Raw genomic sequence first — 27,578 nt, 5'->3', positions numbered from 1 at the left:
TCCTTTCAGCCCAGATCTGGTGTCCTTAATAAGTCTCCCCAGCCTGAGATGAGTGAACAGCCTTTTATTACAGCTTCAAACATATAAAAACACTGTATAAAGAAAGGACTAGAAAACTAGAACTTCAAGTCATTAAAAAAAAGTTCATGTTTCAGTTGAAACCATTATTACAGAATACAAAAGCAGTAGTAGCAGACTCTCTCTGGGAGGGGCTGGATCTCCCTGCAGCAGCTACAACCTTAAATACAAAACCAAACGACATTGATGCAGGCGAGCCTCTGTGTCCAAGAAGGGCAGCATCAAGTCAAGGAGTTGCGTGTCACATGTTGGAGCAGCAGCTGGAAAGAAGCCAGGTACTCTTAAAGAACCAGCTGTGTGGAAGGTAATGCGGCAGTTTCCCTCCTGATGAGATTTCGAGAGCCACATGCTTTACTGGGAGCTTCCAGCATCGTGCCTTAAATGGTCAGCGGGAGGATGCACCTGTCGAACCTGCACGGTGTTGTTCTGATGGAATGCCATGTGCCTTCAACTCCCGCCTCCTACATCGTGTCGGCGTTTAAGACAGCTAGGTAGACACTGGCCTTGCAACTGAAGGCAACAGGAAACAGCCTAACACCGGGTTTCTTAACCTCGGGCCCCCAGATGTCGGACTACAACTCCCAGAATCCCCAGACATGGCCTTTGTGGCTGGGGATTCTGGGAGGGGTAGTCCAACAGCATCTGGGGGCCCAAGGTTAAGAAACCCTGGCCTAACAAAATCCTTAAAATAACTACAGAGGGTAACTAAGAGCTAATTAAGAAGGTGGGAGAGCTGACAAGCTGCAGTTTCTGGACAAAAAGGGGGGGGGGGAGGAAAGGTGGTGCCATCGAGTCGGTGTCAACTTCTGGTGACCACAGAGCCATCTGGTTTTCTTGGTAGCATACAGGAGGGATTTACTATTGACATCTCCCGTGCAGTATGAGACGATGCCTTTCAGCACCTTCCTGTATCGCTGCTGCCCGATAAAGGAGTTTCCTGTACTCTGGGAAACACACCAGTGGGGATTTGAGCGAACAGCCTCCTGCTCTCTGGACTGGTTGCTTCCTCGCTGTGCCATGAGGTGGCTGGGGTGTTTAAAAAGGTACATTCAAAATTACATTGGGAAGGGCTTTATGTGAAGCCAGACCCTTGGTCCATTTAGCTCAGTATTGGCCACACTGACTGGCAGGAGTCTCTCCCAGCTGTCCCTGGAGATGGTGCCAGGCCCAAACCTGGGACCTTCTGCATGCACAGCAGATGCTCTGCCCCCAAGCGATGGCCTCCTTATTGTATTGTTCCTACCCTTGCACGACGTGGACGTTTCTTACAAAAAGCCTTGAACAGGCCATTGCCTTCTCCTCCAAGCTTCTGCTATGGCCCCAGCAAAGGCAACCTGCACAATGCCATTTGGAAGCAGGAAAGTGCTTACGAAGGAAGCGCCCACCTTCGGGAAGGTACCTTCCACTATACCAAGTCCTGAGCTCTTGTCCGAGATTGAGTGAGTGCCTAATTGGTGCATCATATTATGCGACGAGTGCATAATGACTTATGCCTGCTAGTGAGCAAGACTGGGCTTGGTGAGTTGTATGTATTAGGTCAGCGCCATACCTTTGGCATCAGTGTGTGCCGCTGCTGTGCCGTTCAGCTGTGCCTCCCAAGGTGGACCTGGCAAACAGGAAGGGTGGGGGGGAGAGAAAAAGTGTGATTCAAGGGTGGCAGATCGACTACTGGCCTCAAATCCAGAGGAGGTAAAAGGAGAATCCTGTATCGATGCTTGCCTCGAAGCTAGAGAGAGTTGTGTGTGCCAAAGTTGTGTCCCCCTATGATGGAACAGCAGAGCCCACTTCCAAAAAATGCTGTGGAATGGTGAAGTCATTTGCTCATTAGCCTGGAGATGTATCAACAGGAGTTCTTGGGAAGACCTTGTTCATCAGGAGGCATCTCTGATCCCCAATAGGCAGTTCATTATACAGTCCCAAAATAGGTGCTAAAGCGGGCAAAGCTTAGCAACAATACTGTACCTTGCATGCACAGTATTAGTTTGAGCAGATCTTCATGAGAAGCTCTCTCTGCTTCTGGCTTAGCTTGTGTTATTTTTACTAACAGAGTTTGGTTTTACTATCATGGGAGGGGCCGATACAATGAAGTTGTTATTCAAATTTGTTCCTGCCCCAAAGCTCCATCTCTGGGCAGTTTACAAGAATACGAAACAAGTTAAAGCAAAATAAAAGCCTTCAATTTAAGACCACAGTCAAACTGAAAAGCTTGGGAGAAGAGAAGTCTAAGCACTTTTTAAGAGTTGTCAGAGATGAGGAGGCTCTTATTTCAGCAGGGAGTGTATTATTTATGTATTCGATTTCTAGACCACCCTTTGAAAAATGGCTTGGGGTGGTTTACATTAAAATAAAACAAGATCAGTTAACAATTAGAAACTGTATTCCATCCATTACGCTCCAATTTTGGGGGTGGGGAATCGTATGCAGCCAGTTATCTGGCACTACACACACACACACACACTTTCAAGAACATCTCCCAAACCAGAAGGATGGGAAGCTTGCATTACACTGATTTAAATGCACAAATGACCTGGGCATTACATTAAACTGGCTGAAGGCCCATGGTGCAGACACTGTGCTGAAGCTAAGCAGGGCTAGGTCTGGTGTCCTAACTGAGCTACCCTGAGTTCTTCGGTGGAAGAAAGGTGGGACATCATGAAATAAAATCCATGAACCTTTGAAAACCCTTTTCCCCTTCCAAGGGAAAATGGGGGACTTTTTTAAAAATAAAAACCACATTGGATTAGAACCTGGTATGGCCATCACAGAGAGAAAGGGAGAGTAGATATACTTACCCCTGCTACCTGAGCAAAGAGGCACCTTTTAAAAGTGGCGATTATCTTGCTGGAGCAGGGGGAGAGCAACTGACCCTATCCATCCCCAGCACAGCATCCCTCCAGTGGCTGTTCCTGGTGCCTGCCTTATGCTTCTTTTTTAGACTGTGAGCCCTTTGGGGACAGGCTGCCATCTAATTAATTATTAAATTTATGTACGTAAACGGCTTTGAGAACTTTGGTTGAAAAGTGGTATATAAATACTCGTATTTGTACATATTCTTGCTTTATGCATTCTTCCCCTTCTAGGCAGCCATCTTTGGGGCCAGTGTTCCCTGGAAGAGGGATCCCTAGCTGCTGACTACAACACCCAGCATCCCCAAACCAAAAGGTCACTGCTACTGGGAGTTGCAGTCGGCAACATCTGGGAATCCCTCTGAGAGGGAACACTTGGTGGGCCACAACTTCCTTCACCCCCAGCTGTAGTGGCTTTGTGTGTTGAAGCTGGGGAATCCCGGCTCTAGAGAAACCCGGAACACCAGCAGGGCTGGCATTTCTCTCACCTGCTCGACCCCGGCTGGAGATCTCATTTGCCAGCCTCTCAAAATATTCGGGCAAGTCCGCGTATTCGTTCCCGTAGGAGATCACTTTAATCCCTTTGTCCAGCATGTTTTCCCGGAGCTTCTTAAACTCGTCCACGTCCCCTCGGCGCACAAGCATAAAATGCTCCAGGTCGGATTTGTGCTTCACAGCTTCTAGGAAGAGGGCTTGAAAGGTGGTATCATCCACAGTCCAGCCACAGCCCAGGAACAGGAATGATTTGGTTTCATACAGCTTCTGGATCTCCCGCTTGAGGGAAAGGAATTGGTTGCAAAAGCTGTGAAATTCTAGATTTAAAAATCAGCAAAAGGCTACCTCCTTGCGACAAGAAGCAGGGATGTTGACTAGCAACAGCGTTCCCCGTAAGGGGGATTCCCAGATCTTGTGGACTACAACTCCCAGCATCCCAAGCTGCAATGGCCTTTGGCTGAGGATTATGGGAGTTGTGGAAGCTCGCCTGCCTTCCCCCACAGATGAGCTTGACCATCTGTAGTCTGTGCACCCACACGAGCAGCAACAAAGGCTGTAGCAACAAAGGTCACTCTCCACCCCCATACACACACACGGCTTGCTGCCAGAAGTGGGAAAGCCTTTTAACCCGGAGGTGATTGCCCAGGTCAGACCTTGGGCCCCAGATGTTGTTGGACTACAACTCCCATCATCCCCAGACATAGACTTTGTGGCTGAGGATGATGGGAGTTGTAGTCCAACAACATCTGGGGGCCCAAGGTGAAGAAGCCCTGGCCCAGATGATTGTCTGCTGAGGTTAAGCGAACCACAGGTTCATTTCACCGTGGCAAAATGCTGGGGTTAAAAGCCAGGTTAGGTGGGCGGGCAGCCCTGGGATTGGGCTCGATCCCGGTGCTGCACATGAGCAGCCTAGAGTCAGACCAGGCTGAGCTGCCTTAGGCTTGGCTACTCGTGAGAACAGCCTCCGTATTTCGTGGATTGGTTGGGCTTAAGTTCTCTTATGGTCTGGACCAGTGGTTCCCGACCAGGGTTCCACCAGATGTTGCCGGACGACAACTCCCACGATCCCCCACTATAATGAATTGTAGGTAGGAATGATGGGAGATGTAGTTCAGCAACATCTGGAGGAACCCTGGTTGGGAACCATTGGTTTAGAGACCAACAGATTCGCAGCGGAAGAATATGCTAAGAGGGTTACACATACTTGAACTGAGTTGCAGGAGCAGTCCGGCAAGTAAGTGTGTGTGCCAAGTGTGCTGGTCTCCTTAGCAGCCCTGGAGTGCTTGTCTCTAGTCTGGCACAATCCCTGACCTCTGGGCGGTCATCTCGAGTGCTAGGCTTTAAGCCTCTGGAGCTCACACCTACTGCTTTACTGGTAGGGGTTCCTCCTTCAGCAAGAGGCCACAGCACCCAGACGGCTGCCGAGCTCACCATCACTTCTGTGTTGCGGAGGACATTCTGGTACCCAGCGGGATGGAGCACAATTCCACTGGGGTTTGTGTACACTCCATGGATATGCAGGACGCTGAGTTTCCTCTTCTCCTGGGCCCACTCTAGCACCTACACAGGATTGTTAGAAAAAAGAAAGAAAGAAAACCAACGCAGGGGCCTCCGTTAGTACACAAGCCAGCTGAAGTAGCCGGTGCCATCTGGGAGGACGATGCTCATTGTGATTGCCGACAACAACCCACAGTCCCTAGAGCTGGAAAATAGGCGCGAAGCATCACAAGACCTCCACTTTCAGTGCCTTATCATGCTTTTGTTGTCCTGACCGACAGCGGCCAAAATTTCCAATGGCGTGTAAAAAGCTTTTTTTTTTTTTAACCCCCCCAAAATGACGATCAAGTTTTATTGATGCTGTCAGAGGAAAGGGAATGAAAATTGGCAGGAAGGTCCTCCGAAGGCATATCCCCCTCAATGTCCTCCACTGAGAGTGCGCAAGCATTTGCTCCTTGTTACCCTAACCCTCTCCTCTGTTAGGGATGTGCTCAACCAGTTCGTGCCCACCCTGGAGCGGCCCTGTGGGGTGCCTTGAAGCGAGCAGGTCAGGCGCTCCTGACCTGCTGGCCCCCTCCCCACTGCTTTCACCCCGCTGGTGCTCCATTTTGAAAGACGCACAGGGCCGCAGCATTCCTTCCCGCAGCCCTGATCGGCGTCGGTCAGCATCCCACGCAAATGGCCGACGCCAATCAGGGCTGCAGGGAGCAACACTGCACCGCCATGCGTCTTTCAAAATGGAGTGCCGGTGGGGGACGAGCAGGAAGGGGGTGAGCAGGGAAGGAGTGCCTTACCTGTTTTTTGTTTTTTTTAATGGCGCCAGCTCTAACAGGTTGTGCGCTCCAGAAAGGGAGCACTGAACTTGTCCGTGCACGTCCCTATCCTCTGTGCAAAAATGACTGCCATTTTACCCCAAATGTCTGGATCAAGAAAAACTGATAACGCACAGGAAGTTGTCAGTGCAACAGTGATATCACCTGTTTTCCAGGTAAGGTATAGTTCCCGTAACCAAAGATGTAGCATCCTATTTCAAAATGCAAAGTTAATCCAGAACTACAGATTTCTTCTCCCCGGAAGGGGAAGGTTACAAAACAACAGGTATATGAGGAAAAACCCCTGCTAACTTGGCAAAGAGGCACCTTTTAATGTGGTGATTCTCTTATATTTAGCAGGGAGAGAGTAACTGGCCCTATCCACCCCCAGCACAGGACCTCCAGTGACTCTTGCTGGTGTCTAGCTTATGTTTCTTTTTAGATTGTGAGCCCTTTGGGGACAGGGAGCCATCTTATTTGTTTGTTATTTCTCTGTGTAAACCGCCCTGAGCCATTTTTGGAAGGGTGGTATAGAAATCAATCAATCAATCAATCAATCAAATAGATAAATAAACAAATAAATGGCAAGTGGCGGGGAGTGGTGCCTGGAGCCCCAGTGCCCACTGGGTTCTGCTATTGAATAACATGGACTATTTTCCATCTTTAGGGGGTGAAGACAGCGAAAGTCACTACAGGCATCCATCCCCTGAGTTGGTCCCAGTTGCCAAAATTTATGAGCCGGGCTCACTGCAAAGTATTTGTCCCTTTGGTTTCTAAGAGGGATCGGCTTCGGCTGCAGGGTGAGCAGTCTGGATGCGTCGCTAACAGGAGTGTTTTCATCTCCCCGCCCCGGTCCCACGTCCCAAAAATCCAGCACTCTCTGAACGTGTTTACAGATCCTGTCTCCAAGGAATGTGCAGCGTCTACAAATGAAAACAAACCTCACACATCCGCAAGCAGTCAAAGCCTCAGGAGGCATTTCTCTAACCCTCTCGGACCAAATGAGCTGGCCACACACAGTTGGATACACTGAGGAAGGCTGTTCTCAGAGTGAGGCCCGGGACGCCAGCTGCGACCCACTCAGGTCAGGCATGGGACTGTTTGGCTCCAGCGTCTGCAGGAGGAGGAACTGCCACAGCAAGAGCCTGCGCAACGTGCCCTTTTGCCCCAGTAAAATGTCTTTGAAGGGATACTCGGCAGATGGCTTTTGCTTCCTGTCTCGTAAATGACTGAATATCCTGCTTAGCTTCAAAGCTTGTAAAAGCAATGATCCAACACAGGGGCATAGGTAGATCTATGTTGGTAGATCCAACATAGGGACATAGATGTTGTCACCACATCTAAAAACGGACATTGTAGAACTGGAAAAAGGTGCAGAAGAGGGCAAACCAGATGATCAGGGGCCTAGAGCACCTTTCTTATGAGGCAAGGCTACAACACCTGGGGCTTTTTAGTTTAGAAAAAGAGACAACTGTGGGGAGACATGATAGAGGTCTATAAAATCATGCATGGTGTGGAGAAAGTGGATAGAGAGAAATTCTTCTCCCTCTCCCACAACACTAGAACCAGGGGTCATCCCATGAAACTGATTGCTGGGAAATCTAGGACCAGCATACAGAAGTAATTTTTTACACAACGCATAATCAACTTGTGGAATTATCTGCCATGAGATGTGGTGACAGCCGACAACTGGGATGGCTTGAAGAGGAGTTTGGATAACTTCATGGAGGAGAGGTCTATGAACAGCTACTAGTCAGAGGGCTATAGGCCACCTCCAGCCTCAAAGGCAGGATGCCTCTGAGTACCAGTTGCAGGGGAGTCACAGCAGGAGAGAGGGCATGTCCTCAACTCCTGCCTGTGGCTTCCAGCAGCATTTGGTGGGCCTGTGTGTGAAACAGGATGCTGGACTAGATGGGCCTTGGGCCTGATCCAGCGGGGCTGTTCTTATGTAGCTGCCTTATACTGAGTCAGACCATTTCCTCGGTCAGTATTTCATGAGAATGGCTCTCCCGGATTTCAGGCACAAGTCTTTCCCCAGCCCTCGCTGGAGATGCTGCCAGGGACTGAACCGGGGACCTTCAGCATGCAAAAGCAGATGTTCTAACCATGAGCTACAGTCCCACCCTCCAAAAAACCAAGTTAGCAGAGGAGGGTTGATTCTGGGGATGAGGCCGTCACTCAGGGGCAGAGGCTCTCTAGTGCCTTGTTCGACTGCATACCCTTCTCCCCACTTCTGTCCCCTTCCTCGACCAGCCAATCATCTCCAGGCTTTATGTACTCAACCATTCCTTGCCCACAATTTTGTTCAGAAAGTCTCCATCTCTGAAGTGGAATGAATAATATAAAGGGAGCAAATTGAGGCCCATTTGCCTAACGTAGGGATTCCCAACCTGTGTCACTCCAGATGTTGCTGGACTACAACTCCCATCATCCCCAGCTACAATTCATTGCGGCTGGGGATGATGGGAGTTGTAGTCCAACAACACAGGTTGGAATCCCCTGGCCTAATGTATTTTTTTACTACCAAATACTGGTTCCGTTAGGGTGGTATATCTATTTCTGGAACAAACACCTACCATTCTGGCTTTTACCAATTAGCATTGGTCGCAAGCAGAAACTAAATTCCAAGTTTACATTACAGGGAAAAGAAACTATTCAGGTTTTATTGATTAGCTTCTCTCTCCCATTGGCCTTTAGCGGAGGGGGGGCACTAGGGCAGACTTGCCCCCCTAGCATTTCTCTGCAGTCCCCCCCCCCACCTTTTAAATTTTTTTACAAATAAATAATTTCCCAACTGCCATAGTGTAATGTGATGGAGAAAAACTACAGTGGAAAAACTCCCCCCACCCCCAGCTTCGTTGGTGGCCCTCTCCAAAACTTTTAGGCTGGCTACAGACCTGTTTATTTCCAGTCTATACTTTAGTCCCCCTCCGCTCTTAAAATGTGAACCTCGGAGCCTTTTCTAAACTAGGTTTGGCACAAGCTTTCCAAATCCACTTCAACCGGCATTGCCATCAGCGTCACCACCACAACCCACGATTTACAGTGTTTAAGATTTCATTCGGGCCCAGCTCATCATCTCCTCCCGTTTGTTCTTTCTTATTCTACACTGACCAAGAATGTTGCACCACATCTATTCCCATCGTGAGACTGAAGAGCCGCGTAGGAAACAAGAGTCCAGGAATGCGTGTGAAAAAAAAACAGGCAGACAAAAAGACAAAACAAGAAGAAACTCACAAGGAATAACTCCCCTTGCTGTTTACATGCCATTTGGAGCAAGCTAGGCAGTCGGCCAATTCCAACAAAGGAGGATCTGCCGGAAAGAGTGTCGGCTTCTGCAAGCTGAAAAGCAGGGATAAGCTTTCTCACAGCTTGCGCCGCTCAGCTTCGCTTTATAAGACTCTCTCCTCTATCACTGCTTCGGTTTGGACCGATCCACACTATAAATAGCCCTGGAGTTTGCCCAAGTAAAACTGCAGCAACGTTTCTGGAGGGAGAGAGAATCCTGTCCCGATTATAAATATGGAAGACAGAAGCAGCACTGAATGCCATTGAGACTCAGGGCTCCACTGCCAAAGCCAATCTCGGCCATTAACTCTCTTTAGAAAGGGCTCCGGGCCGTGCCAAATTACAGCTTAGTGGCTCTGCTGGAAAGGTGACTTAACCAGAGTACAGAAGCTCGGGACCAAGGATTCCAAACCCTGAATCCCCAGATGATGTTGGGACTACAACTCCCATCATTCCCGGCCACAAGGGCCGAAGGGAGTTGTAATCCAACCGTTGGGAATTCCTAGTTTCGGCTTCAGAGGAAAGTATCCAAGAGATATTGGGGGTGGGAGAGCTATATTGGTCTACCTGCAGTTCCTAGGGAATACCTGTCCCCATGTTGGAGTGTAATTGTGTCTCTGCCTCTATGATTAAGGGCAACCTTTAGCATCATGCAGGACTTATGAGCAAGGCATCCTAGCAACATAGGAATCTGCCTTATACCGAGTCAGGCCATTGGTCCATCTAGCTCAGTATTGCCTACACTGACTGGCAGCGGCTCTTCAAGGTTTCAGGCAGGAGACTCTCCCAGTCCTACCTGGAGATGCTCCCAGAAATTGAACCTGGGACCTTCTGCACGCAAACCAGATGCTCTACCTCTGAGCTACGGCCCCATCCATCAAGGGGAATATCTTAAAGTGCTCACATATAGTCATCCATCCAAATGAAAACCAAGGCAAACCCTGCTTAGCAAAGGGAACAATTCATGCTTGCAAGACTGGCTATCCACTCCTGGAACATCCTGCTTCCAGGAAACACTAGAAATAATATGCGCATTTTCTATGGGAGGTGCATATGTTGCTACACTGAACATTAATCAAAAGTACGGAGAAAAAGATCCACAAGTCACATGTCCCTTTTCAGTATTTTTGAGCAACATCTGAATGCGTAGTGTAGTGGTTAGAGCAGGGCTGCTCAACTTTGGCGCTTCTATAAATGTTGGCCTACAACTCCCATAAGCCCTGGCTATTGGCCACTGTGGCTGGCAATTTTTGGAGTTGTAGTCCAAAAACAGCTGGGGGGGGAGCATAGTTGAGCAGGCCTAGGTTAGCATGTTGGACTAGGGAGTGAGGAGACCAGAGTTCAAATCCCCATTCAGCCACAAAACTCACTGAGTAATTCTGGGCCAGTCACATACCTCACAGACTAAGGTACCTCACAGGGTTGTTGTGAGGATAAATATAACCAACCATGTACAGCACTCTGGGCTCCTTGGAGGAAGAGCAGGATATCAAATGTAAAAAATATAAATAAATAAATAAAATAAACAAACACCACACACACAGGATTGGTTGCCACGAAGGAGCACAAGCCTGCTCAATTACCTTTTTCTCATCAGTGAGATCCAGAGACTCAAGCTGCTTCCCTTGGTCTGCCGCATAGATTTCCAGGAGGTTGTCAAAGTTTGTGGTGAGCACAAGAGCACCGTTCTCCATGAGATGGAGCACAGACTGAAGGAGCTGCTTGCCGGCATCTTCCATTTTCGACTCCAGGTCATCAAAGACCTCATACAAGCAATCTTTGAAGAACGTGGAGCGGACGTTGCTCGTGCGCTGTGGAAGGAGAGGACAACATAGCAAGGTCAGAGCCTATTCCAGTTTTTATTGTCTAAAAAGAATTTTTTGTTGTTGCAGCAGAGGACATGAGACAAGTGAAGCACCACGTTCTGGAAAGTGCCATTGCTGAGATCCAGCAAAGAGAAACAAACTGCAATCCGAAGCAGTTAGGGTTGAATCCAGTGGACCCCACTGACTGAGCTTCTGAGCAAACATGCCTGTTGTCAGATCTGAGAAACCCGAGTTCGAGTCCCATTTCTGCCAGCCATAAACTGGCTGGTTTGCCTACTCCGCCATGTTACAGGTTATTCACGGAGCTGTGCAAGAGCACTGCTAATCTAAAACCAAACATTGCATGAGCACAGTTGCACAGCCATTGGGGGTGGGGGCATCAATTGTGCAATTCCACTAAGGTAGTTCTTGCATTTAGCACATGAGTGCTCCTGCACAACTGCATGAACGTGAGATTGCACATAACACTGCACAGATGGCCCAGCTGCACAAGTAGTTGCCTGGGCCATCAATATGTTTTTCGGCGGGCCCACAAAGCAGCATGTGAACACAGAGATGTGCCCTAGAATCCCTTGCAACATCAGACCCTGTGAATAGTCTTGAATTGTTTTAGGGATGCTGGGGCACAACTTTCAAACCTCATGTGGTGCAGATGCTCGACGTGGCAAACATCACACAGGGAACTGCCTTATCCCGAGTCAGACCACTGGTCCATCTAGCTCAGTATCGTCTAGTCTGCTAACTGAGCAAAGAGGCACCATTTGAAAGTGGCGATTCCCTTTATTGAGTAGGGGGAGAGCAACTGGCCCTATCCACCCCCAGCACAGCATCCCTCCAGTGGCTGCTGCTGATGTCTATCTTATGTTTCTTTTTTAAAATTGTGAGCCCTTTGGGGACAGGGAAACACATACATTCATTCATTCATTCATTCTTCTTTCTCTGTAAACAGCTTTGGGAACTTTTGTTGAAAAGGGGTTATTCATAGTAGTAGTACTCTGGCTTAATTGTTTCTCAAGTTTGCAAACCATTCGTTTTGCGTGCCATCAACTCACTGGCGACAGTTTCTGGATAAGGTCGTGGGCGACATGGATGAGGTTCTTATCTTCGCGGAGACACTTCTGGAACTTTTTCCTCTCCTCGTCTTCAAGGAGGTCAAAGTCGATCGCAGCGTCCAGCAGGGCCTGGATTAACCCTTTCCAAGACTTCAGGGCCGGCACTTGAGGAGCTACCGCCGCACTTATGCCCGTCCCAATCACCAGCACCAGCTCCTGCGGCTTCTTGGTTTTCAGGCTCGGCAATAATTTCCTGAAATCAATTGAGGGTGTGTGTGTATAACATATTAGATTCTATCAGCATGGAGATATTTACAGTAAAAAATGGATGACGCATACAAGAGACCAGTGTTTTCTCTAATTTCTTTCTCATCTGTAGGCGGAGTGAGTTTTGTTCTGGGTGGCAGTATCAAGTCACGTGCATTCCAAGTGGGGCCTTCCTGATTCAACCTGAGTGGGATCTAAAATTAACTGAGCGGACATAAAGAAAAAGTTTGTGTGGTGCACGCACATGCATGCCTTAGAGGGAAAACTGCAGAGACCCTAGTTATTCACGGGTTCTCCACCCATGGTTCTGTGTATCTGCGGGCAGACAATAGAGACCTGATTTCTTCAATTGCAGGGCAAAAAAATTGGAGGATTTGGGGGTTCATGGGACACCACCGAAGAGTAAGGTGTTGTGCTTACTTCTGCTCCTCAGGGTGTGTGTGTGTGATTTTTAGCACACTTCAGTGTACTTAGGAACCCAATGCTCTCAATCCCATAGAGTTAAGATCTTTTTATACACCATTTCGGTCTCTGCAGTAATAGGCCAGAATGCCCATGAAAAAAGGGCCTCCTGTATATTTACAAACCTAGTGGTATGCCATGAAGGCCAAAGGGAAGGCATATTATCTGCAAACTTCTGTACAACTAGAGTTATATTGCAGGTCTCAGTTTGCCCGGGGCCCTATCCTACAGCTTAGTAGGCCCAACAATAAATCCAGCCTGGTTGGGGATACTTCACGGTTTTAATGACAAGTCAGTTTTGTACCAAATGTATGTAAGGACCACTCACACCTTCTGCAACTATAGTTAAAAGTGACAGAAAAATTCTGCACCACGGCAGCATAGGTAGCTGCGTTCTACTGAGTCAGACCATTAGTCCATCTCGCTCAGTATTGTCTACCCAGACTGGCAGCGGCTTCTCCAAGGCTGCAGGCAGGAATCTCTTCCAGCCCTATCTTGGAGATGCCAGGGAAGGAAGCCCACAGGCAAGAGATGAGGACATGCCCTCTCACCTGCTGCTGCTCCCCCTGCAACTGGTATTCAGAGATATCCTGCCTCTGAGGCTGGAGGTGGCCTATAGCCCTCCGACGAGTAGCCACAGATTGACCCCTGCTCTTTAGCCACACCCACCGGTCTCCCCAAGCACAGCACTGGTCTGCAGAGGCAAATGCCGTACATGGCAAAAGCCAAGGGGCGTGGCTACGGAGCATGTTTGGGTTCCCCTGTGCGATAAGGCCTGAACAGAATGAGTGCAGCATCATTACCCTTACCTGGGTTTTTTTGCAGGTGGCATTCCATCCTCCAACAATGTTTCTTTAGCCAGATTCAGGCTCACATTAGAAGCCATGCAGTTTCTTTAAAAAGAGAGAGAGCGGGGTGGGTGGGTGAAATCTAAAATTACAAAGAGAAGTCGCGGAGGTATGCATTTCAAACAAGAATAAAGTCACTCAATTCACCAAGACAACTTCTTCAAGGAAGAGCAAATATTTAAACCCATCAGCTGGCATCCTGATTAAGTTCATAGGAACACAGGAAGATGCCTTATAATCAACTCAGCCCATACATCCATTTCGCTCAGTATTGTCTACACAGACTGACAGCGGCTTCTCCAAGGTTGCAGGCAGGAGTCTCTCTCAGCCCTATCTTGGAGATGCTGCCAAGCACTGAACCTGTGCCCTCCTGCATGCAAAAGGCCTTAAACAGCCTTCCAAAGGGGCCAAGAGGTGGTCTCACAAACTCTGAAGTTTAGACCACACAATGCAAACAAAAGATCAAAACAAAAAGCAAGAAGAGCAACAAAAATGAATAATAATCAAAGCACATAAGCAGAAAGGACTGGAACATAAAAGTCAACAGGCAACAACACACATTCTGAATCAAACGCCTGGCAGATCAGGAACAATTTGGTCCAGTGCCGGAAGACCACCCATGGTTTCTGGTGGGAAGGAGGTCCTGGGGAGCTTAACCATTAAACATTTGGGTTTGGTTCCAGTTCATCAGTATTTGTTTAACTCTCTGGTTGAGTCCTGCTTCAGACAGTAACTATAAAAATTAGTCTGATAACCAGTTCAGTCACATTTCATGCGGAATAATAAAGAACTCTTTTGCATACAATGCAAATCTTATAAATGAATACCACAATCAGTACTTCACTCAAGATAAATGAATATTTCACTAACCCATATAGGGTTGTGGGAGACTTCCCTGTAAGTAAAAAACCTTATATAGGAAGCGGCATTATACCGAGTTAGACCCTTGGGTGCATCTAGCTCAGTATTGTCTACACAGACTGGCAACAGCTCTTCAAGATTGCAGGCAGGAGTCTCTCCCAGCTTTGGTAGTTTGTTGGTTCAATAAAAAAATATTGTCCTATCTGGAGATGCCAGGGAAGGAACCTAGAACCTATGCTCTTCCCAGAGCAGCCCCATTCCTCAAGGAAAATATCTCACAGTGCTCACACACAGTCTCCTATTCAAATGCAAACCAATGTGGATTCTGCTTAGTAAAGGGGACAATTCAAGCTTGCTACTTCTGGCTCAGCCTGCTCCTTGCTGTTCTAGTTTTCTACTTGCAGGGAGATTTTGCCATTGGGGAGCATGCAAAAATGTGAGCCCCGCCACCTGCAGTCTGTTGTCCTTTGCATCACCTCAGGATTCTGTCATAGTTCTGACCTAGAATAGAGGAGAGCTGGTCTTGTGGTAGCAAGCATGACTTGTCCTCTTAGCTAAGCAGGATCCACTCTGGTTGCATATGGATGGGAGACTAGAAGTGTGAGCCCTGGAAGATCTTCCCCTCAGCGGATGGAGCCACTCTGGGAAGAGCAGAAGGTTCCAAGTTCCCTTCCTGGCAGCATCTCCAAGATAGGGCTGAGAGAGACTCCTGCCTGCACCCTGGGAGAAGCCGCCGCCAGTCTGTGAAGACAATACTGAGCTAGATGGACCAAAGGTCTGACTCAGTATATGGCAGCTTCCTATGTTCCTATGGCCTGTAACAAAATGCTCTCTTATGCACATCCATGCCAAGCACCAGTGCCTTGTTCTCCTTTGCATCTGGCCACCTGGCAGACAGACAGACTATTTTCAGCCAGGGATTACTGCTGTTAAGAGGTTCTTAAATCCTGAGTCAAGAAACTTAAGACTCCAAGTTGTGTGCCAGGGGAGAAACGGTGGCTTTCTCCATAGTGAATGAGGCAGCGGATCTCGTGAGAGCAAGCAGCTCCTGAATCAGGTAACTAGGCACTGTAATTACATCAAGACCTGGACACATCCTTGACCAAGAAGGAGCATGAAAGGAGGTCACTACTCTGCTACAGCCAGAAGGCATTCAACAAAGGAACAAAACAAAAACAAAAGAGAAGGAATACAGTAGAAACTCGATATCCACAGATCCAGCATCCACGGATTCGTGTATCCACAGTCGGGTAGTAGGCACCCAACCTTGGTATATGCAGGGGGGGGGCAGCTTTAAAAGGGTTAAATCCACGTATCGGGAGTGGCTGGAAATGACCTCTGAGGTCATTTTGCCATTTTGTATTCAGGAGCCATTTTGTGGCTCCTTTTCAGAGAAAATATTTTAAAAACTCAGATTTTTCTCAAATTAAAAAGAAAAGATGGATTTCAGTCTCTTGTGGGGGGGCATTGCTGGACTGCTGGGGACCCGCGGAGCATGGTAGGGCACTTTACCACACTTTTGTGTATGTGTGTTTTGGGCCGTTTCCCCACCCTTAGGAACCTAACCCCCAGATTTGCATTGTCCCAAATGCCTCAATATTTGCGGTTTTGGTATCTGCGACACTAGCCGGGAACGGAACCCCTGCAAATATCGAGGTTTTCCTGTAAAAACAGAACTCAACCTCTTCATGAAAAAGGGTTTCCTATCCTATTCCTCCTCCCCAGGATTTCCCACTCACTGAAGTCATCTTGAAGATTGGGGATAGAGCCGTAGATCAGTGGCTGCTTTGCATGCAGAAGGTCCCAAGTTCGATTCACAGCATCTCCAGGAAGGGCTGGGAAAGACACCAGCCTGAAACCTTCGAGTGCTGCTGTCAGCCAGTGTAGGAATACTGATCTAGATGGATTAGGGGTCCAGTGTTCTCTCTAAGGTGTGCACATGCACATAAGGTTTTTTATGTCCGCTCAGTTAATTTTAGATCCTGCTCAGGTTGCATCAGGAAGGCCTCACTCTGAATGCACATGTGCACACACTGCCTTGATACTGCCACCCGAACAAAACTCGGTCCACACACAGATGGAAAAAAATTAGAGAGAACACTGCACAGGTCTGAGTCGGACCAAATCTTTATACCATCAAATCTCTTTTGCTGCTTTGCTTTTATTGCACAGGCAAGCTTTCTCGGACCCTACACAGACATAATGCTTACCTAGGATTTGTTTTCTGTAACCATGGTTTAAGCACTGCATCTGAATACCTAACTTATGGTTCAGAAAAAATTGGCTGCAAAATCAGTATGTTAATCCATGGCTTGAAGTATTGCTTGCAAACCATGGTTTGCATTAGCCATGGTTAATCACATCTGTAGCATGGAAACCATGGTTAAGGAACACTCCTTTCCTCTCCAGCCTCCCTGCCGGGAAAGCAATAAGCAGGTCTTAGGGGCGCAGCAATCAGTTTGGAAAGCTAAAACACCCTTTTGTTGTAAATTTGGGATTTTAACCAGGGACAAGGCAACAAACTATGGTTGCAAATAACCAGAGTTAAGCATTATGTCTACACTAGACCTCAGGGCTGCTATCTAGGAATTTCATCTTACACATGTGAATGGCTTTCAGAATGTTTCAGTACCATTCCATGGCTCATTATCTCAGGCCATTCCTAGATGGCATTTGCTGGCAGTGTTCCCTGTAAGAGGGAATCCCAGATGCTGTTGACTACAGCTCCCAGAATCCCTAGCTGCAGTGGGCTTTGGTAGAGGATGCTGGGATGAGTATTCTCCAATTCACCCACTTGTGCAAACAGAGGAACATAGGGAGCTGCCTTATAGCAAGTCCGACCATTGGTCCATCTAGCTCAGTATCATTGACACTGTCTGGCAGCAGCTCTCTGAAGCTTTGGGCACAGGAATCTCTCCCAACTCTACCTGGAGATGCAAGGGGGATGTACCTGGGACCTGCAATACCACTGAAATATGGCCCCTTTAATTGCAGCTGGGCATGATGGGAGTTGTAGTTCAGCAACAGCTAGACAGTCAGGGTTGCCGACCCCTGCCCTGGGGACTACCTGACAATGCTCACATGTAGTCTCCCATTCAAATGCAAACCCAGGTAGGCCCTATTAGCAAAGGAGACAATTCATGCAGCAGGGAAATGACTTGCCTAGTGAGCAAGAGGTTGCTGGTTCGAATCTCCGCTGGTATGTTTCCCACACAATGGGGAACACCTCTATCGGGCAGCAGCAATATAGGAAGATGCTGAAAGGCATCATCTACTGCACGGGAGGCGGCAATGGTAAACCCCTCCTGTATTCTACCAAAGAAAACCACAGGGCTCTGTGGGCGCCAGGAGTCGACACCAACTTGAGGGCACAACAACTTTACCATGAGACCAGTTCTCCTCCTGGAGAGGAGATCTTAGGTCCATGATGACACTCCCCAATCTGAATGAGAAAGGCGACAAAGGGCCCTAGATTCTGCCAACACTTTCCTCATTCTCTCCCAGGCTGCTTCAGCTTCCGTTTCATCCTTCCAACTCACAGACAAATCTCAGGTTCAGGCAAGTTAAAGGGAAGGAGCCACCGTGAAGCAGAACAACCGGGAGACGGAGTGTGCAAGGTCTGGCTAGCGAGAACTGGATTTTAAACTCTTCTTCCGCCGTGAAGCCCGCTGGATAGCCTTGAGCAAGTCACGCTCTCTCATCCTGAATTACCTCACAGCATACTTGTGAGGATAAGAGGGAGATAAACCCCCTGCTTTCCAGCCGTCATTCCTTGGAGGACGGAAACAAATGTGGCAAGTAAATGCACCATTATCCCCAGGAAGGTGTACATGATAGAGGTCTACAAAATTATGCACCATGGAGAGGGAGAGAGAGAGAGAGAGAGAGAGAGAGAGAGAGAGAGAGAGAGAGATATTTTTCTCCCTCTCTCACAAAAACACTGGAACCAGGGAACTTCCATGATTGACAGGAGGTTTAGGAGCGAGAAAAGAAAGGACTTTTTCACAGCACAGCATGTGTAATTAACCTATGCAGTTCTCTGCCACGGGATGTGGTGAAGACCATTTACCTGGATGGCTTTAAAAGGGGCTTAGACAAATTCATGGAGGACAGGTCTAGCAAGGGCTACTAGCCTGGTGGCTATAGGCCACCTCCAGCCTCAGAGGCAAAATAACCCTATATAACAGTTGCAGGGGATCAGTGTCAGGAGAGGGGGAGTGGCTTCCGTGAAGGAATGAGGCCGGGACCTCCCCTTTTTGCATTACAGATTTCTGAATTCCATATGCATTTATTCTGCGTAAAAAAAGAAGCAGCAGCAGCAGCGTAGGGGTCAAGTGTTCACAGCTCCTGTTCTACAGTTTGGTTTGGGAGGGAGAAGAGTTTGACTGTTAAAATTTTGAAGGGAAGTGGGGGTTTGATTTGACTGGATAGGCTTTAAAATAATGGAGGGTACAACCAGAAGGAAGAGGACCCGATCTGTCAGCTACACCATCCATCTTATCAGAAGCGAAGCCGATTTGGAAGAGGGCGTAACTGGCCTGGAAACCAATATAAACGAGGAAATAGTACTGAATATCCAGAGAAGGCGCACACAAGTAGAGTGAATTCGCCCAAACATAATCTCACAGTTCGAGCAATTAAAAACCCATAACCATAAAGAGACGGATAGTGTACGCTTCGCGGCACATGGATCCCAAGAGAGCTACAGCGACTAAAATACAAATAATAGACACAGTCTACCAGACCCAGCTAAGGAGCAATCTCTATTCAATTTTTTGTGCAGGAGGCTCACAGAAGATCCATTTTCCAATGACCTCAGAACAGTGGTATACATGCTGGTAACCTCCAGACTGGATTACTGCAATGCGCTCTATGTGGGGCTGCCCTTGTGTATAGTCCAGAAACTACAATTGGTCCAGAATGCGGCAGCCAGGTTGGTTTCTGGGTCATCTTGAAGAGACCATGTTACCCCTGTATTGAAAGAGCTACACTGGCTGCCGATAAGTTCCCGGGCAAAATACAAGGTGCTGGTTATAATCTATAAAGCCCTAAACGTCTTGGGCCCTGGGTATTTAAGAGAAAGTCTTCTTCATCATGAACCCCACCACCCATTGAAATCATCAGGAGAGGTCCGTCTGCAGTTGCCACTGGCTCGTCTGGTGGCTACTTGGGGACGAGCCTTCTCTGCTGCTGCCCCAAAGCTTTGGAACGTGCTCCCTGCTGAAATAAGAGCCTCCCTATCTCTGTCAACTTTTAAGAAGTCTTTAAAGATGCATCTATTCACCCAGGCTTTTAACTAAATATTGTTTTAATAGTTTTAACATGGTTTAAAATGTTTTAAGGTTTGAATTTTTATAGTGGTTTAACTTTTGCTGTATCATTTGCTTTGTTTTGTTTAAATTTTTGTTGTCATTTATTTTAACTGATTTTTAAACTTTGTTTGTTTGTTGTAAACCACCCAGACGCATGAGTTGTGGGTGATATTAAAATATGTCAAATAAATAAATAAATTTTAAATGAATTCAAGAAGCTCAGCTAAAATGCATGGAGAACTATATTTTGAGCCTAAATGTTGAAATGCAGTCTAGACATCCTGCAAATAAAGAAAACATGGATGAAGAAGCAGCCAGTCTTGGAAGCAACTTATCTTAGGAAGATATAACAATGCAACATTCAACCATCTGGAACAGAGAGAGAGAAAGATTCCAAAGGCCATTTACTTTAGAACTTATCTTTGAGGGAGGGAGTTGGGGTCTGATCCCTAGGCAATGCAGTGTTCTGTCACAATCCTAGACAACTATATTATAAGGGGGAAAGCAACTGTGCAGTCAGAGGTGTTTACCAAGGTTTTCAAGCTGGCCAATCACTCAGCAGAAGAGGTAAGCCAGTTCTAAACAGAAAGGCAGCGTGTCTCTTCTGCAGGGTGATCAGCTGCGACAAAAACTTTTGAAACATCTCCAGCTGTGCAAATGCTTCTACCCTGCATGTACATAGAGCTGTCAAGGATTGCAGCCTTAATTTTAAAAAGAAAATTCATCAGGACAGTATCAGATAAGCATGTAAGTAAGCTCTGAATTCAGAAAATGCAACAAAAGTATTTACAAATTTTCAGATTTAAAAAGGCAAGAAAAGAAGAGGTTTGAACTATCCTGAACCACAAAGCAGGCTGTGAGCAATCCAGGAAAGAGAAACCAGCAGCAGAATGGTGCTGAACAAGATAAATAAAAGAAAGGGGAATATTCACACAATCTAAGGGGAAAATTCTGTTCCACCAAAATTGCTGGCTTCTACACAAAACTGGTACAGCTCTAATGTAGGGGCTATATACAACAATAAGAAACAAACATGCAATTATTGAACAGAAAAGTGGTTGTGCAGAAAGTTCAGGACAACTTTATGGCTTTCACCAACCATAAAGTGGCTATTTCCCCCCAGTAAAATCTCCACGTGGAACATTATTAAATCTCCAAAACAATGTTATTACAGTGGAGAAAACCACATCCATTATGCTCAGTTAGCAGCATGTAGACAAATTTATTTGCTCTCTGATAAACATAATAGAATGGTATAGGGAAGCATTGTTAACACCCAGTCTGCCTGACATTTACATATTTTTGTTTTCTCTTCTGAAAAGTGGTAGAGATGTATGCTGTTTATTCTTTCACGATCACCTGTGGAATCGCTATTAGTGAAACATTCTGAACCTCACTTCTCTCAAAGCTTCTTAGAGGACTCTCTGTTTATCATCTGGCTAGTAATACTTGAAATGGGTTATGGAGGAATGAGGGAAAGTTTACCAGACTGTGAGCTGGCAATATTGCTTCTTTATTTACTAATGCACTTCTCTTAGGTTAGAAGAGAAGAGCTATCCTTGGTTTTTTAAAATGAGACGACATCATTATTTCATGAACAATGTGTTACTCTTTCTAGATGCAAGGGACCCTGAAGCTGCAATCACAACACAAGGAGAAACCATCATTAAAATGTTATATAGAGGTTGGGGGGGGGGGGGCCTTCAAGATGGCCAAGCAAATAAATTTGATTTGCTTTCCCCCAAACTGGACACTCCATCTCCTTTCACTACAGACTTCTTTCTCACTTTTTTGCAAGTCACAATATGCATCTTTTATTCTTTACCTTTCTAGGAGGAGAAGCGGTCCTCACAGGCAGATGAAGCCGGTGTTAAACTAGATCAGAAAAAAAGATTTCAAATGGGTCAGCATCCTGAAAGCTCTGCCTAACGTTCACTTTTCAAAAAATAATCACAGCAAAGTGAGACAAACCATAGGCCATCTCCACCCCATCCCCGAAACACAGGACCCACCTTAAAAGAAAAAGCCACAATTTCAGACAACACAATTCTTTGATTAAAAGCAAAATACAGTCTCTATCTCCATCCCGTCCCTGGGATAATAATAATAATAATTTTGTATTGTAAGTCTGTGGGCAGGATTTTTTAGAACATTTTTTATGCATTCCTGAACACATTTAGGCACAAAAATTATTGTGTGGATGGACTGTTCTAATGTTATTCAGGAAGTAGCAGGGCTGGTAGATGAAGGGAGGAGAGCTGGTCTTGTGATAGCAAGCATGAATTGTCTCCTTCGCTTAGCAGGGTCTGCCCTGGTTTGATTTGGATGGGTGACTACATGCAAGTGTTGTCTTCTGTAAGATATTCCCCTTAGGGCAGGAATTCTCAAACTTGAGTCCCCAGATGTTGTTGACCGACAACTCCCATTGTGGCTGGGGATGTTGGGAGTTGTCACCCAACAGCATCAAGGGATGCAAGGTTGGGAACCCCTTTTGTAAGGTAAGCATCCTGACCCAACCTGTGAATCTATATTCTGAATACATAAATGCATACTCTAAAAACAAAAAGTTATACTTTTTATTCAAAACTATTGTTTTATGCACCTGTAAACAGATGCAGACTAAACCGATCTATAATAACTCATACAATTTATCAACGAAGATGTCTTTAAACAGGTGATGGTGCAGACAGGAACTCGACACAGCTAGGACAGTCGCCAGCTAGAATGTTCAGAAATTGACATTCTGTCATTCTTACAAGAGGTCAGAGTCCCCATTACAAGCCGACACAGCACAGACTCAGAGGGAGTAGCTGGCCTAAGTCATACAAGGACCAGGCTGAGATTTGATCTGGAGCAACTTCCAGCTCATAACTCATGCTCTGAATCATGATGCTACACCCACTCTCTCACTGTCATTGTTTGAGAGTGGAATACAGGCAATTGCTGAAGAGTCTCCATTAACACCGAAGAGAGGAGGAGGAGGAAGAAGATTGTCTTAAATGCAGGACCAACCAGAAAAATCTTGTGACAAACCAAGAAATACAACCCTCCTTGTGCTGACTAACACTTTCCTTATTACATCTTCCTACTTCCTGCATTAGAGGGAGAAAAAAACCAAAGCACATGCAGGACTGAAAACACAAAGAAGGATGTATTCAACAGACCAAATCGTACTTCAGAAGCAGGAAGCACTATTTCAGTCCAGAAGTCTCCCTTCCGAGAAGAGCAAGGCCTTCTCAGGCACACATGCCCTGAAGGAAGAAAACGAATGAAAAATTTCTGTGAAATGAAATGACTTTGCTCCCCTGGCCTACGGATGGGAGCCACGAGCGACAGACCAAAATAAGGCTCTTTGCCCATTTTCACAGGGCATCTTGCTTCTCCCTGAAGCCCTACTAATTGCTGTGCCATATAGAACACACATTACCAGACAACGGACTTACTTATGGGGAAGACGCACGAGTGATCCTGGCTTCAAAAAGTCCACAAATGTTACTAGCCCAGCTGTTCACATGAATCTAAATTAATTGTGTGTGTCACATTGAAGGCCTAGCTCAGTAGTCGTTGTGGGAAACCCGGGGGGGGGGGGTGCTGCGCTGTGGCAGCCCCTGTCAACCCCAAGAGCGACCATGTGACTAATTGTTTCTTGGGCCGGTGTGAAGCTTCGGCCAAAGCAAAATACTCTACAAGGTCCCCCTGGGAACAAGTGGAGATTACCTTTCACACCGTGCAGTGCTGCGCTTTGCCCAGGTCCAGGGGTTGCTCCCTTAAGGGGAACTGAACCCTCTTGAGTCCTTGCACCATCTTGGAAGGCATGCACGGACGGGTGGGGCATCTCATCCTTCCATGCTTTCCCCACAGAGTTCTTAAGAGAGGGCTCCATCTCTCTGAAAGGGGCTGAGAAAAGTACAGTTCTGCGCATAGGTCAGCATAGTGGGGAATGGCTCTCACACCAAAGTTTTGTTTTTTGTTTCTTCACCAAAGTGCTCCCCACTTGAAAAATAGTGAATCTCACTGGCCTAGCGGGTAGGAATGTTAACTGGCCTATCTCCAAGAGAGCTGGTCTTGTGGCAGCAAACATGACTTGTCCCGTTAGCTAAGCAGGGTCTGCCCTGGTTGCATATGAATGGGAGACTAGAAGTGTGAGCACTGTAAAGTATTCCCCACAGGGGATGGAGCTGCTCTGGGAAGAGCTGAAAGATTCAAGTTCCCTCCCTGGCAGCATCCCCAAGATAGGGCTGAGAGAGATTCCTGCCTGCAGCCTTGGAGAAGCTGCTGCCAGTCTGTCAAGAAAATACTGAGCTAGATGGACCAAGGGTCTAACTCAGTATAGGGCCACTTCCTATGTTCCACCACCTCTCCATCTGGTCTTCTGCAGGGAGAACTATGTTAGTATTAAATGGACAACATGGGTGTAATGTAGCAGTCAACAGATCTCCATGTTCTTTTGGAGAATGGATGTGGTATGTAGGGGGAGTAGAAAGAAACCTTGCATTTTTGTGCTGCTCACCATCCAGTTTTGAAACTACAGAGGATTTGTCAAGAAAGGAAGACATTCTTAAGTATAAGAGTGGCTTAGCTGTAGAACAAGCTGCACAGAAAAGGGGTGGAATCTCCTTTTACATTTTCATGGAATCCCTGATCAATCAGTAGCTTCACCAACGGCCACTTGGAAGGACAGGCAAGTAATGGATCGGCCCCCATCTCTATCCCCAAAAGTGGAATGCCACAAGTGGAATGGTCCTCCCCAGCACACATTTAGTGTCCCTCTAGGTCAGCAACTGCAGGCCAGGGAGCCAATGCTACCCATATTTGGCCCACAGCTTCACAGATATTGCAAATCCTGCCTTGATGCTCAAGGACTGGATTTTACATCTTCTTGGATCCCTTCCAAATCTGCAGCAGCAATTTAGGCTTGGGACCAGCAGCACTTGGCATAAGTAAACGAGTCTTCCATTTGTCCTTCTGTCCACAAAGTAATCAAAGGACACCTTCTTGGTTACAGCCAGAAGTTGGCAGCTCTTTCCTCCTTTGTCTAAAACAACAGTACCAATTCCTTGCGGAGGTGGTTGCACTGGAAAAGCAACGACACAGAATTCTCAAAGGCGGTTTCAATGGAGCCCCTGAGAATACACAGAGCGCTTCTTTCTCACAAGTGGCAGCCCCTGGGGAGCAGAGCTCGCACCATTTGGGGAGCAATGTTGGTATCTCACAAAATATCTCACAGAACAGTTTTTCAGATTTAAACAGGTTCAGGGAGAGCAGCCTTAAGCACACATACTAGAAGTCACAGCCCCCACACACCCCAAGGGTGGCTGTCCTAGTTTGTTGCAGGAAAATCAGAGAGACTTGTGTGGCCCTTTAACTGGAGTGCAGTTTGTGATTCAATAAAACTATCTTTCTTTCTTTTTAACCTGGAAAAAGCTGGGGGGGGGGGGTGTGTGAAGGGGGGGGCCTTCCTTCTGAGAAAACATGCTTAGGATGGGGGCGTTAGTTACATAGGAAGCTGCCATATACCGAGTCAGACCCTTGGTCTACCTAGCTCAGTATTGTCCACACAGACTGGCAGTGGCTTCTCCAAGGTTGCAGGCAGGAGTCTCTAGCACCATTAGCCTCCCTAAACACACCCTGAAAACGATTTTGGTCCTCCAGGGAAAGGACAAGCGAGCACTGCGATCTAGCAGACCGGGCTACAACATTGCCGCGGCAGCAGAAGCAGAAGGCGAGCACCAGCGTTGCCGCAGAGCAGAAGCCTTTGCAAAGGCATCTCCAGCCCCCGCTCAGAGCCTGGGAAGGAAAAAGCAGGGCTGGGATCACCCGCACTAGCGAATTCCGCTGCCGCGCTGGGAAGGCAAAGGACTTACCTGGCAGAGCCAATGCAATCGGCGACAGCAGCAAAGCAAAGCAAGAGCAGGCAGGAAGCAATTTCATCTCTCTCCGCCTTGCCACGGACAGGCAGGGCTAGAAAGTCCCTTCCTTCACTGCTTCCCTTCCGCACTACTTGCTTGCTTCTCGCTGGGCGGAAGCGGAAGTAAGGGCGCTCTTGGGGTGCCAATCTCTTTTTTGTGCTAGGGCATGGAATCGAGCGCGCCTGCGTGAAAGTTACTCCGCCTTGGGTGCATTTGGTAGAAAGGCGATCTAGAGCAATGCATATTTATAATTTTTAAAAAATGACAGGGATTGGAGCAGCATGTAGCATTGAGTTTGGATTGGGAGTGGGTGACAGTTTATCTAGAATTACAAGCACTGCGACTTGAGGCTTCTTTTGTATGGTGTATTTTCCCTCCTCCACCTAAAAGCCCAAAATAGCCACTGAGAAAAAGTGCTAGGGAGGGAATTACCATATTGCAGCATTTTTCAACCCTAACAGCTGTTTAAAAATGCGGGTGGGGAGGGGAGATGATTTTCCGAAGAGCATTACAACACTGGACTGTGCTGCTGTTTTCGGAAAATGTACTTGCAACTTGAGACACACACACCACACACCACTATTGGACAGTGGACTACCTACCGTGCAGCATTGTCATAAGCCAGGATCATAAAACACCATATGTTGAGTGTCTTTGCCCTTCTATTAATGATAAAAATGACAGCATGTGTTCTGCTTTATGGTAACTTTTATAGGGATATTTATTTATTTATTTATTTATTTAAAATACTTCTATACTGCCCAACACTTGCATCTCTAGGTAGTTTACAATTAAAATCATTTCAAACATCAGATCAATTAACAATTAATTGATGCAATGGATATCCATTGTCGTTATATACTGCCTTTTCAAACCAAACTACCAGGCCAATAAGATCTTTTAAAAATCTGAGTTCTCTTTTTTCTGACCAGAATAACTAGATCTTAATCAAAGTGGCCACGGCACATTTTTGATTGCAAGCAGAATCCATTAGGAAATGATAATTTCTACACGAACCATTTGTTAGTTGCTTTGAGTACAGGAGTCCTCATTAGTAGGAGCAGTTACATAACAAACAATGCCATTAAATGTCAGTATTATAGTTAATATTGCTAGTATTGTAGATTGCTGTTGATGCTTAGCTGATGAATCATCTATTTGTTTTGAATATGCTATTTACCAGTTGCCATCTGTGTGTATTTCCTTAGCTATGTGTGTCTGGTCAGTGACAGGTTTAAAGATTCTGATCCAGAATCAGGGCCAGATGCACGACCGATCTGCAAGATGCATCATGGTCTGTGTTACAGGCTTGTAATGTGTACAGTATCTTCATATAAAAACAGGGGTTGTGCAGGTAGAGGGGTATCTTCACAAATCATCCCTCTTTTCCAGCTGTGAAATGTTGGAGAGGAAGGAATACCTATGAAGTAAGGGATTTCTAGACTTGGCCACTGTGGTTTGAGAATTTGGAAAACGGAATAATTTTCAAATCTGCCTTTTTCAGGGCAGGGACAGAAATGAACTGGAGTCCTTTGAGTCTTTAAATTAGCTTCAGCTACTTACAGCTGCAAAGCAGTACCAGATTCTAGATTTGCACTTGAAAATAAAAACATATATTAGCAAAACAAAATTTCAAAAGAAAATGTATCAAGTGTGGTAATACTTGATAATACCAAGATGCAGGTAGACAATAGAAGAATAGGGAATTGAGATATTTAAGTTACTCATTCAGTAACTATGTCCAAGTTGCAAATAAACATGAATTAATAAATAGAATGAGAATCGAGACAGTAATTTAAACTCTGGAAAGTGTCCGTTACCAGGTTGCTTAATGAAGAAAGCTTGTACTTATTTAACCCTTGGTGGTTTCAAACAGGATCTGGGAATTGGTGTGTGTGCATTTGCCCCCTTTTTTTCTTTCCATGGAAACTAAACTGAAATCTGTGTGCTGTAGCACTGCCATTGAAGGTCCCAGTTTTACTCCCTGGCATCTCCAGGTGAGGCTGGAGACTGTTGCCTGACACC

The 27,578-nt window shown here is 46.6% G+C and overlaps 1 protein-coding gene across 12 annotated transcripts; it reads right to left on the bottom strand.

The window, feature by feature from the left end:
• Nucleotides 1-49: 49 nt before the first annotated feature.
• FAM118B (family with sequence similarity 118 member B) lies at nucleotides 50-25,664 on the bottom strand. 12 transcript variants are annotated; one of them, XM_053270066.1, is made up of 10 exons: nucleotides 25,509-25,664; nucleotides 23,362-23,541; nucleotides 21,470-21,519; nucleotides 13,433-13,516; nucleotides 11,895-12,147; nucleotides 10,600-10,827; nucleotides 4,851-4,979; nucleotides 3,413-3,698; nucleotides 1,628-1,684; nucleotides 50-338 (listed from the first exon to the last, which is right to left on the bottom strand). In XM_053270066.1, the coding sequence occupies exons 4-10, from the start codon at nucleotides 13,507-13,509 to the stop codon at nucleotides 232-234; spliced, it is 1,137 nt and encodes a 378-aa protein (XP_053126041.1). In that variant the 5' UTR covers nucleotides 13,510-13,516; nucleotides 21,470-21,519; nucleotides 23,362-23,541; nucleotides 25,509-25,664; the 3' UTR covers nucleotides 50-231. The 12 variants fall into 12 exon arrangements, 11 of the variants coding, with proteins under 11 accessions (XP_053126041.1, XP_053126043.1, XP_053126046.1 ...); XM_053270068.1 differs by lacking the exon at nucleotides 23,362-23,541 and adding an exon at nucleotides 22,809-22,895; XM_053270071.1 differs by lacking the exon at nucleotides 23,362-23,541 and adding an exon at nucleotides 22,819-22,895 and having other exon boundaries at nucleotides 13,433-13,553.
• Nucleotides 25,665-27,578: the final 1,914 nt, after the last annotated feature.

This window comes from Hemicordylus capensis, chromosome 8 (assembly GCF_027244095.1).
Source record: "Hemicordylus capensis ecotype Gifberg chromosome 8, rHemCap1.1.pri, whole genome shotgun sequence".
Taxonomy (NCBI): Eukaryota; Metazoa; Chordata; class Lepidosauria; order Squamata; family Cordylidae; genus Hemicordylus; species Hemicordylus capensis.
The sequence above is the reverse complement of the archived record's forward strand: the minus strand, read 5'-3'. Positions and strand labels throughout refer to the sequence as shown.